The 12953-nt window shown below is 40.9% G+C and overlaps 1 protein-coding gene across 1 annotated transcript; it reads left to right on the top strand.

Moving 5' to 3' along the window:
• The first annotated feature begins 522 nt into the window (after nucleotides 1–522).
• Nucleotides 523–1728, top strand: LOC125374744 (putative uncharacterized protein DDB_G0286901). Its single transcript, XM_048386107.1, has one exon. The coding sequence runs from the start codon at nucleotides 523–525 to the stop codon at nucleotides 1726–1728; it is 1206 nt and encodes a 401-aa protein (XP_048242064.1).
• Nucleotides 1729–12953: the final 11225 nt, after the last annotated feature.

Here is a 12953-nt window from a genome sequence, read left to right as displayed (position 1 = left end):
TAAATATGGTGTATCAAGAAGTACCTGACATATTACTAATACCCCAAATAATAAACCAACCCCATAAAACATACCTCACAAAAAATAAACAAAAACAAATATCATGTTTTGCCGAACTTACACCTAGTGAAGACATATTCCTTGGTCATGATTTCAACTGTTATATGTTGTTTTCATAAAGGCTATTTTTCCTGTTTTGAATGTTTCAGGTGTTATGGATTACCTTAACACAATTCTTTCAGGATACACAATAAACAATTCTGTTTCTTGCTGTAAACCCCAAAAGGTCAAGAAGTTTATTTTTCAAGTTTTCTGAACATTTTTTAAGAAACAACAACGTTTTAGTGAAACTGCTATAGTCTTTTGATCCGATCCCGTGTTGGACATCTGCATTGCAGGTTTACGTCGCATCTATGTTATCATCAACAACATTCTACAACTACTACAACGACGGTAATAATTATAATCAACATAACCAGGTACAATATCACCAACACCAACAACGGAGAAAACAGCAGCAATATGAACAGTGACAACAGGGTCACCGCTAGCAATATCAACACCCACAACGGAGTCAACACTGGTATTATGAACACCAACAACGGAGTCAACACTGGTATTATGAACACCAACAACGGAGTCAACACTGGTATTATGAACACCAACAACGGAGAAAACAGCAGCAATATGAACAGTGACAACAGGGTCACCACAGGTAATATCAACACCCACAACGGAGTCAACACTGGTATTATGAACACCAACAACGGAGAAAACAGCAGCACTATGAACAGTGACAACAGGGTCACCACTAGCAATATCAACACCAACAACGGAGTCAACACTAGTATCATGAACACCAACAACGGAGAAAACAGCAGCAGTATGAACAGTGACAACAGGGTCACCGCTAGCAATATCAACACCAACAACGGAGTCAACACTAGTATCATGAACACCAACAACGGAGAAAACAGCAGCACTATGAACAGTGACAACAGGGTCACCACAGGTAATATCAACACCCACAACGGAGTCAACACTAGTATCATGAACACCAACAACGGAGAAAACAGCAGCAATATGAACAGTGACAACAGGGTCACCACAGGTAATATCAACACCCACAACGGAGTCAACACTAGTATCATGAACACCAACAACGGAGAAAACAGCAGCAATATGAACAGTGACAACAGGGTCACCACAGGTAATATCAACACCCACAACGGAGTCAACACTAGTATCATGAACACCAACAACGGAGAAAACAGCAGCAGTATGAACAGTGACAACAGGGTCACCGCTAGCAATATCAACACCAACAACGGAGTCAACATTGGTATTATGAACACCAACAACGGAGAAAACAGCAGCAATATGAACAGTGACAACAGGGTCACCGCTAGCAATATCAACACCCACAACGGGGTCAACATTGGTATTATGAACACAAACAACGAAGAAAACAGCAGCAATATGAACAGTGACAACAGGGTCACCGCTAGCAATATCAACACCAACAACGGAGTCAACATTGGTATTATGAACACCAACAACGGAGAAAACAGCAGCAATATGAACAGTGACAACAGGGTCATCGCTAGCAATATCAACACCCACAACGGAGTCAACACTAGTATCATGAACACCAAATACGTGCAAACAACCGCAACAACACTAGTAACAAGGGTTAAACAACAGCAGAAATACCAAAAAACAACATAACAGTTCCGCGCAATAACCATAACGTATTTGAAAGATCTAACGCTGAAACTCAAATCTCTCTCACGACTGTGCGAGGACCACATTGCCCTCAACAAGGCCGTTACACACATACAGTTAACACTTTACGAGATTACCTTTTGAGAAATTGCAACAATTATGACAACAGTTACTGAAAAGTTTACTGCTATAGTCTTTTGTCATACAACATTTTGAAGACCATAAACATTCTGCATATAGCTATTACGGTAGCTGTGTCAATGGTTATTGTATCATAAACAGTGAAATGACTTTTAGCCCGCACTGCGACATAATGCCCGGCTTTGTTTGATTATTATAATTGAATTACAGAATGGGAACTGCCACAAACCCACTACTTGTTATCTTTTCGGTAGAATGACAATGTCAGTTTAGCCGTAAAGTGTAGGATTGCTCGTGGTAAATCGTTGTGTGTGTGTGTGTGTTTAAGTGTGTGTGTGTTTAAGTGTGTGTGTGTGTTTAAGTGTGTGTGTGTGTTTAAGTGTGTGTGTGTGTGTTTAAGTGTGTGTGTGTTTAAGTGTGTGTGTGTGTGTGTTAGTGTGTTAGTGTGTGTGTGTGTGTTAGTGTGTTAGTGTTAGTGTGTTAGTGTCTGTAAGTGTGTGTGTGTGTAAGTGTGTTTGTGTTTCACGCCACACTCAACAATATTTATATGTTTATTAGATATAATAAAGTCTGGACCGGTAAACCCGACGAATGATATTTTGAGCAACGATCCACTCATTCAAAACGCAAATATTTACTTTGTTCTGTGAAACACTACTCCGCGTGGTAGATTATGATCTAGAACTGTCTTCAGATCTCGATATGCTGGAACAGTCTGTCACATATTTTGATTGTGTGTTTCTTGTTTAACGCCCTGTCAACATTATTCCAGGAATATGACGTCGGCCTCTACATAGACGAGACAATTCAGTGATTTTATCGTTTTTTCTGCGATCAACCAAGTCAGCGAGTTCGACCACTCGATCTATGTAGTCGCCTCTTGCGACAAGCATGTGTTATGGGGACCTATAATTCTAACTGCAATTCACACTCGGGCAAAAAGAGGGAGGGGCGGACCTTCCCTCAGATAGTTATAATGATAATCACGCGTTTGAAATAGTATCTTTAATGACGTAACCATTAACAACATTGTGGCTTTCCTAAAGTGAGTATGATTTTACGCTGCTTTTAGCAATATTCCAGCAATATCAAGGCGGGGGATGCCAGAAATGGGGTTCACACATTGTACCCATGTCGGGAATCTAACCCGGGTCTTCGGTGTGACGAGCTAACGCTTTCACCTCTAGGCTATCCGACCACCTCCTTTTCTCAAGACTCGGGGCACACGGGTGGCCCAGTCGTCTAAGGCGCCGCGATTCGCTGTGCAGAGTTGTGTCCCTTGGGCATGCCAAAAACCTATGATTGTGGGTTCGAATCCCGGTTCGCCACGATTATGTTTCTCGGTTTATCAGCACCATACCCGTGCTCGTGGGTTTCACTGAAGTGGTAAACGTCTGAGACCTGCATCACTTCGGGCTTTCCTCACAAATGAAGCTGACACGCCGTGATATAACTGGAATACTGTTAAAAGCGGCGTTGAACCCAACTCACTCACTCACTCACTTTCTCCAAACTCACTGCCTGAAATTGTCATGGTTATGGTGACCCTCCCCCCATTCTACCCCTCCCCACACATTCACCCCCCACCTCCCACCCCAGTTCCAGTTCAAGTATCCAGTGGAAGCCTTGTTAATCGGTCCATACGTTCAGTAAAGCTGCTAAGTAGGTCATTAGCATATCCACAGACAGATACAATAAACGGGCTTCAAAGTCAGCTTGTTCTTTTTAGTAGTGATATCAATCATCAGAACTGAGCATTGTCAAAACAACAATAGAGGGAATCAATGACTTGTGCTAATGTTTCAGGACACAACGCTACCGCTATACCACTGGTTCTAGGGGATTATATACTTACTGTTGTCTTAAATACATGTACTCGGTCGCAGAGGGGTTAGACGAGAAGCTGATATCCAATACAGCTTGTACAAAGATAAGGAATACATATGTTACTGATTCTGCATGTTCCGATCCAAATATCAGACCCCCCTAACTGATGTCCTAGCATCTGACTCCAGTATCTGACCCTCGTACTTGATACACGTATCTGACCCCAGCATCTGACTCCAGTACCTGACCCTCGTACTTGATACACGTATCTGACCCCAGCATCTGACCCAAGTATCCGATCCCCCAGTACTTGTCCAAAGTATCTGACCCATGTATCTCCTCCCAGCATCTGACCCCAGTATCTGATCTCAGCATCTGACCCCAAAATCGGTTCTCAGTATCTAACCCAAGTATCTAGCCCTCAATAGTTGACACACGTGTCTGACCCTACTATCTGTTCCCTAGTAGCTGATCCACGCATCTGACCCCAGTATTTTATCCCAAAATCTGACCCCAGTATTGAATCCCCGTATCTGACTCATATGCATGATTCAAGAATCCCTACATTTTCCCTATAAATGGCTATCGGATGGTTAAATTTACATTTAAGTGTAGAAAATAACAAAGAGTATACGTACATGCAATAACAGAATATATATCCTTGTGTACTGACAGTGTATCTATATTTATGCAAGAACAGAGTATGTACGCACATGTATGTACAATAGTGTATATTCGAGTAAGAGTATAACATTTCATTTTTTATTACGTGTTTGTATCGTTATCTATCGTGTAGTTGTCCGATTTTTGACAACGAACGTTGCGACTACTTAATTTCGTTTATCCGACATACTGTTAATCCGACATAATCATATGCAACCAACGATGTCGGGTTAACGAGACTTAACTGTATGTACAATAATTTATATTCGAGTAAGAGTATGACAAAGTTTACATGTGTATGCATTTAAAGAATAACTACACGTATGCAATAACAGAGTATATATGTCAATGCATTACAAGAGTATATACGTTTAGACAATAACAGAGTATGTAGAATACATTATTTCATTTGAGGATTGACTGTGTATTTTTTTCGGTTCATTGAGGTATGAATCGAAAAAACCCGATGTGCAAACTGTAGCGGATTCATACAGTTTGCACAACGGTTTTTTCGATTCATACCTCAATGAACCGAAACAAATACACAGTCAATGCCTTTAATTAATTTACAATAGTTTAACCAAAAACAGTTAAATATATCAAAGCAGACAAAAATGACGAGACTGATAAACATTCCAGGTGTATGAGTACATACTGTGACGTGACATGAATCAGGTGATTGTTTAATTTATGTACATAACTTGACACGCCTACACAGTCAGTAGCCAATCAACGGAGAGTAGGGTGAAAAACAATGTTCATAGGACCTGTCAATTAAGGCAAGAGGCGAGAAGAACTGCAACAGTCAGACTGTAAGGAACCGGAAGAAATATGCCCAGAAGAAGGTGGCTGTTTCAAATGACATGGTCAGTTACCGCCAAATTCAAACATAACTTCCCTGTAAACGGGAAAACACAGTTGGAAAAATGCTGGTTAGAAATGAAACCCGAAGTCATGAATGTTGAACCGAGGCGAGCAAGCCTGCACGTTTGCTGTTTCATTCATCCTCGGCCTTCGGTTTCAAAAAGTAGTTTGGACAATGAATATGCATGAATGTCGCTAATTGGCATGACGATTCATGTGATACACGTGAGCAGAAAGGGAATTCCCTCGACTGTAATATTGGGATTCCCTGACATTCCGCAGTAATAGACGTAGTGCGCCTCGGTGGGCGTGGCTTATATTTTTACATTCATTGGGAAATGAATGGAATAACACGTGACCAATTCAGCTCATCAGAATGCAGGAATTTCAATGAACACAACGAAAATTTAATAATGTATTTAAAAAAATTATTGTTCGAAAGGCTAACAGCAATACAATGCTTTGCGTGCTTTGAATGTGCTTTCCTTGAGCGTTTCCCAGGAATCCAAACAGAGTGCTCTTAAAAGAGAGTAGACTGGTTTTAAGAAGTGTTCTCTCAGTACCACCCACTTGCACACAGTCATTACTAACCATGGTTGCAATCAATAGTCAAAACACCAGAGTAGGAACCACGGAACTATGATGGCGTGACAACGGCGTTTGTCACGAAAGCTCTGTTAGGAAACGATAAGACCGAAGCATGTAACCAACCGCACCCGAAGAAAACCCTCCAGGATTACCAGTCCCTTTATGTAATCTGTATGATGTGTTGGTTAACGTTGATGAATTACCCTTCATTAATGATGGGATTGATGCTGATTGCATTGTTTCAGTAGAAATGCATAGAGTATCGAGGATTTAAGATTGAAATCTTCCCACACGCTATTTCCTCATTTACGATGAGCGCGTTATCGTAACGTTTGGGGGCACTGGTGGCCCAGTCGTCTAAGGCGCCGCGATTCGCTGGGCAGAGTTGCGTCCCTTGGGCACGCCAGAAACATATGATTGTGGGTTCGAATTCCGGTTCGCCCCGATTATGTTTCTAGGTTTGTCAGCACCATACCCGTGCTCGTTTCGCCGAAGTGGTAAACGTCTTAGACCTGCATCACTTCGGGTTTTCCTGCCACATTAAGCTGATCTTTCTTTTCGAAACTCTAGAATGAATATTAGAACCTACCGATGACCTTGATCTTTATAGAATGAATATTTGATCCTACCGATGACCTTGATCTTTATAGAATGAATATTTGAACCTACCGACGACCTTGATGTTCACATAGTGAATGTTTAAACCTTTGGATGATCTTGACGTTCTTAGTGTTCATGGTTGACCTTGGTGGTCTTAGGAACCTTCGATTACCTTGATGTTCATAAAGTGAATATATGAAACTTTCGATGACGTAATAATGTTACTATTGTGTTTAAATAAACTTCGAAGATGTATCATTCCATAATAAAAGAGAAAAGTTCGAGAGAGAGCAATACTGTATTCCAGCAACTCCTGCCGCTGAAGTCTCCATTTAACAACGTTTGAGGTACAGTCGAGCAAGCTCTTTCTGCAAAGATTTCAAAGAGCGTCACGTCCCTTGCTCAAAAGTTGTTTGATCAGAATAAAGGACGTTCAAGGCCTGAATAAGCCATCAAACAGTTCTCGGGTAGACATTTGACGCATCGATGACCAAAATATTGTCCCATGCAATTCCTATTTTATCTACCTCCATAATATTATGTTGACGTGTTTCAGGTGAACACTTGACTTGCCTTTGCATGTGTGTGTGACGTGTATAACCGAGAGGGTCTGATACGCTATCATGTTCGCGAACACCTAAAATCATCACTATTTTATAGTGATTAATAAACACGTGCATATGATATAGACGGAATCATACGCTGGATGATGTTTTACGATTATGGAATGTATTTTGTCGATTTATATACAACAAATCGTATCACCAGTACGATGTTCATGAAAGACAATACTTGTTTTTTATATCCATTATCGAATAAACGAACGTCTTGTACAAGTGCTCGGCTCAAGCACAATGGGAAACGTGTAGATTTATATGGTGACGTTTTCGATTGGCACATAGAGACCCCGCTTTCAAGGAGGAATAACCGTGTGTATTGCCCCTTCAAACCCACTCCACCCCACAAGAATCGTGGATTAAGTGGGTTCGAAGATGGCGGCTTTGTTTAGAAGGAGGAGCTTTGTTTGCAATGGAAAGAGATTTCTGACGCTGTCAAAGATGATAAATGGCAAACATGTTCGTTAACGGAACGGGATACCGTTCTGTTATAATACAAACACTGATTGTGGATATAGATATGAGTGAGTGAGTGAGTGAGTATGGTTTTACGCCGCTTTTAGCAATATTCCAGCAATATCACGGCGGGGGACACCAGAAATGGGCTTCACACATTGTACCCATGTCGGGAATCGAACCCGGGTCTTCGGCGTGACGAGCCAACGCTTTAACCACTAGGCTACCCGACCGCCCGGATATAGATATGAGTTGTTTTCGTGAGTGAGTGTCGTTTTACGCCGCTTATCCTAGGGAGATACAGACAAAATGGGTATAACATATGTTTGTTTGTTTGTTGTTCAGCAATAATCTATCTATATGACGGCGGTCTGTAAATAATCGAGTCTGGACCAGACAATCCAGTGATTGACATCATGAGCATCGATCCACACAATTGGGATCCGATGATATGCATCAACCAAGTCAGCGAGCCTGACCACCAAATCCCGTTAGTCGCATAACATATGAATCGAACCGGGTCTTAGGTGGGACGAGCGAACGGTTTAACCACTAGGCTACCCCATCTCTCCTATTTTCAGAATAAGATTACAGATAGTACAAAATGTCATGTTTCAGATGTCTACATAATGACGAGGTATCTTGGAATACTGTGCTGACATAGTGAAATATTTTAACAGGAACAAAACTGATAAGCATACTTTCAAATAACTTCAGATTATTACATTATCACCAGTAAACAAATATTTAAAAAAAAAATACAGCATAATTATGCACATTGTGTAAGCTTATGTGAAACTTATGTAATCTGCTTTATGGACTCCAGACAGTGATGCTTATGACGTCATTGACGTCGCCATGGGTATAGTGTGTCCAGTTGAGCAGTTCTCTCGTAACTCAAGATTCATATGAACGTTGGTATGGTGCTGACAGACCAATGATCAAAAACGGGTCACTTCGGGATTCGAACCGTAAATCGTCGAGTCTTGGTAAGCGTGAAGGACGCATATGTACTATTCAATCACATGAACGTTGACACGAGCGCACCCAATACACAGATAAACAAATTGCACCCAGAACAAAGAAACAAAATTATTTCGAAATATAAAAATGAAAAAACACACCCGTAAATTCAAAATCACTTACATTCAAACACACGAGCGCAGTAGTATTTATTGACGAAGATATGTCTATGTTTAGTGCAAGATCCTATTTCCTTGACAACACATTTTACGTTCTGCTATAGTGTGGCATTGTTCTTATTTGTGTTGAACAATCTATAGGCTATGCATTGTACCACAAACAGATACGCCATTGTAGTTCGGCGTGAGTCATTGTTTCTATGATAAATGAAGGCCGGAATGAAATACGCTATCCTTATCGAGGTCCTTATCAGACTCAAACAATAATTCCACCTAAAGTAAATTGAGGTTCTCTGTTGAACCTGTTTGCTCAGTTGATGATAGTACTTCGGGGTCGGCAATGAGAATGCCTTTCTATATACAAGCTCAACTACTTAAAGCCCTTAACACACATACACACACACAAGGACACGGACGTCAACGCTCACTCAATCTTGGATATAGCATGTGACATTATTGGCACTGTCAAAATGATACACAGGAATCCGAAGTTTTGATTAAATATTGAAATGGTATGCCTTTCACGTTACATACATATTCGACCCGTGAGGATCCGGGCTAGAATAAGTCTTCAGCAACCCATGCTTGCCGTAAAAGGCGACTATGCTTGTCGTAGGAGGCGAGTAACGGGATCGGGTGGTCAGGCTCGCTGACTTGGTTGATGCATGTCATCTTATCCTAAGTGCGTGGATCGATGGTCATGATGTCAATCACTGGATTGTCTGGTCCAGACTCGATTATTTACACAGATCGCCGTCACATAGCTGGAATATTCCAGAGTGCGGCGTTAAAGAACAAACAACAACAACAACAATACAAACATATTCGCACTCAATAATTTCAACTAACGGGTGACCGTGTCGCTTAGGGCGCTGCAGATAGGGCGAGCCAGAAAGCGGCTGTCACTGGTTCCAATTCAGGTTCTGATTATGTTTCTATGTCTGATAGCACCATTCCCGGGCTTCACGACGTGGTAAACGTCTCAGTCCTGCATCACTTCGGGGTTCCAACCAAATCAAGTGAGTGAGTGAGTGAGTGAGTGCGTGAGTGCGTGAGTGCGTGCGTGCGTGCGTGCGTGCGTGCGTGCGTGCGTGCGTGCGTGAGTGAGTGGGCTTCACACATTGTCGGGAATCAAACCCGGGTCTTCGGCGTGACGAGCAAACGCTTTAATCACTAGGCTACCCGATCGCCCTCCAAATCAAGTCGGCATTCATGGTACTGTTTAAAGCGGCATGAAACCAAACTAACTCACTCCATTAGTTGACACGCCGTAGATATATGAAATATTGTTAAAATGGAGTTGAAACCACCACTTGATGCAAACATATGTAGATCTACTGTCAGTGTGTTAAACAACACAAATATTGTTCGAACCCGCCTTAAACTCAAATCACTCCCAAAACAACCAATCAACTTGTACAGTTATTAGTTTTGTCCACCGTCCGAGTGTCAGCCGTCTCGTTTGTATTGTACAGCGAGAAGCAGATTAAGCATTGCTTGGTTGAAGGCGATTGTTGGCGGTGAACTTTGCCGCGGTTGCTATTGACAACCTATGAAATGATTGACAGGTTTTCAATCATATCGATAGATTATTTACTTGAACTGTACACTTGATTGGCATGTGATGACAGCTAGCTGTGTATTGTGGGTAAAGGGGTCAATGGTCATATTGATCTTACACGTGTGTGTCCAAACAAGGCGCTGTTCGTGTTCCGTGCGTCTTCTCCATAATGTCAGAGAGCAAAACACAAACCATTAAACTGGTCCTCACTGGGAATGTTTACTTAATATATATTTATCTACAATGGCAAGGATCTCGTTTAGCTGCGAATACACACGCGGGACCGACCATTTGATTATAGAGGGGTGAGATATTGTTTAAAAAAATGATTTGTTTCATAAAATACTGGAAAGAAAACTTTCCCTCAGAGTTTACCCCCCCCCCCCCCCCCCCCCCCCAAAAAAAAAAAGAAAAGAAAAGAAAATATTGTGATTTCTTCTTCAGAGGATATACATGTATTTGTACGTTTTACTTATAATGCAGTGACAGATAACATATTCACCCTCTATATCTCACTATGGGAATATATGAAACAAAAAAATAGTTTGTGTGACCTTAGCTTATCTTTTAAATAGTGTTGAATAGTTAGAATATAATTAAGCTGAGGGAGTATGGATTATTTGTCCCGAGCGAATGAATTAAGATAAACCGTGTTTATTCTTTATATTTCCCATAATTTCCCTTCAGACAATATGTAGACAAAAAAATACTTATCCCAAGTAGAGACATGAACTGATTGCTTAACCAAGTCGCATAACAACATTTGTCACAGTCGATGACGTCCTATTTAATTATTTACAACAATGCGTTCATGTGACGTCACGTATGTATGGGCCTCTTTGCAAACAATGAAAAAAGAAAATTATGATAATAATATTCAGTCTCGATTATCTGCCAAAACAGATTCCGATGGGCTTAAAAGGCAAAATAGCGGTAAACAATTATATGAATAGATAAAAAAAAAATTTTTTTATAAAAATAACTGATGACACCATGTGTTCGACAAAACAATAGAACAATTAGAACGAGCGAATCAATGAGCATACAGCAACAGTGATAATTCTCAATGTAGTAATGAAAATAATTGCACCGATATCCGGGCGCTTTGGGTAACACATAAGCGTTTAGTATACTACATATTATATCTTATTGCAGCGTTAACATTAACATTCCTGAAATCTAAAATGGTATTTTCTTCAGATATTGTCCTGCCCTGATCTCCAGATCTACCCGATATCACTACACAGGTTTCCATAATGTATATTTATGTAGATAATCCCATGCGAACAGCCCAACACAGCGGTCTTATGTATTGCCACTATATCTGTCGTGAGCGAACAATATACGCCCTACAGCTTGTCTAAAACCAATATGTAGTTCTTGATAAGTTTAAGATAGAATTTATTGAAACTTTACAGAGCAAGGTCTCGCTTATGTAGGTCAATAGGTCATACACTGTCAATAACGATATGCTGGGTTGGTTGGTTGGTTGGCTTGTTGTTTTACGTGGCACTCAGCAATTTTCCAGCTGTATGACGGCGGTCTGTAAATAATCGAGTCTGGACCAGACATTCCAGTGATTGATATCATGAGCATCGATCCGCGCAATTGGGATCAATGACATTCACCAACCAAGTCAGCGAGCCTGACCACCCGATCCCGTTAGTCGCCTCTTACGACAAGCATAGTCGCCTTTTACAGCAAGGATGGGTTGCCGTAGACCTATTCTACCCGGATCTTCACGGGTCCGATAAGTTTGGACTAGGTAGGTTATAGCACAGAATAACACTATCAAGATGTTTCTGTCTATCTGTTAGACTAACTTGACATACACACGTCCTGTTTATGAATTATTAATGATTAAATTTAATTATTGGCATATGGGCACAAGGACTCAGTTGTGTGGTGGGCTAGTCTGTACCTGATTTGTGGGGACTACTGAATTGATGGACATCCAAAACCTGTGTCATTGTGGGTTTTCCTCCTTTATATAACGCCATACTATTCTGAACAAGTGTCGAAGTTGCGTTTATCGCGAACTCAAAATTAATTCCTCATCTGGTAAAGCTTGGAGAGAATTTTACACCGCTTCAAACGCTTGGCACAAACTTGCAGAAGTTACCTCCCACTTTCTCGGACACATCTCTCTCAAAGCTTTTTATTCATAGATGAGGTGAGGTGAGGTGAGGTGAGGTGAGGTGAGGTGAGGTGAGGTGAAATGGGGCTAAACGTCTCGTTCAACATTATTGCACATATCTCGACGTGCATGTGTGTGTGTGCCTGCATATATATATATATTTATATGTGTGTGAGTGTGTGTGTGTGTGTGCCTGCCTGTATATATATATATATATATATATATATATATATATATATGTATGTGTGTGTGGGTGTGTGTGTGTGTGTGTGTGTGTGTGTGTGTGTGTGTGTGTGTGTGTGTGTGTGTGTGTGTGTGTGTGTGTGTGTGTGTGTGTGTGTGTGTGTGTGCGTGCAACAACAATATTTATATGTTTATTAGATATAATAAAATCTGGACCGGTAAACCCGATGAATGATATTTTGAGCAACGATCCACTCATTCAAAACGCAAATGTAGTCTCTCTCCCTCTGTTTTATATTAGATCTAAGTGTTTATTTGTTTTATGATAAACAATAATATATTGGCCAGTCATACACACCAACGCCGAGCTACGTTCGGGAGAGAGATGTTTACGAGATGCAGAAAGTGGAAGGTAACTTCTGCTAGTTTGTGTCAACTTGGCGTATCAT

This window comes from Haliotis rufescens, unplaced genomic scaffold (genome assembly GCF_023055435.1).
Source record: "Haliotis rufescens isolate VD_foot unplaced genomic scaffold, xgHalRufe1.0.p SCAF_10, whole genome shotgun sequence".
NCBI lineage: Eukaryota > Metazoa > Mollusca > Gastropoda > Lepetellida > Haliotidae > Haliotis > Haliotis rufescens.
The sequence above is the reverse complement of the archived record's forward strand: the minus strand, read 5'-3'. Positions and strand labels throughout refer to the sequence as shown.

Bases quoted from the DNA above. Each gene is read 5' to 3' on its own strand.
- LOC125374744 (XM_048386107.1), top strand. From the start codon at position 523: ATGAACAGTGACAACAGGGTCACCGCTAGCAATATCAACACCCACAAC.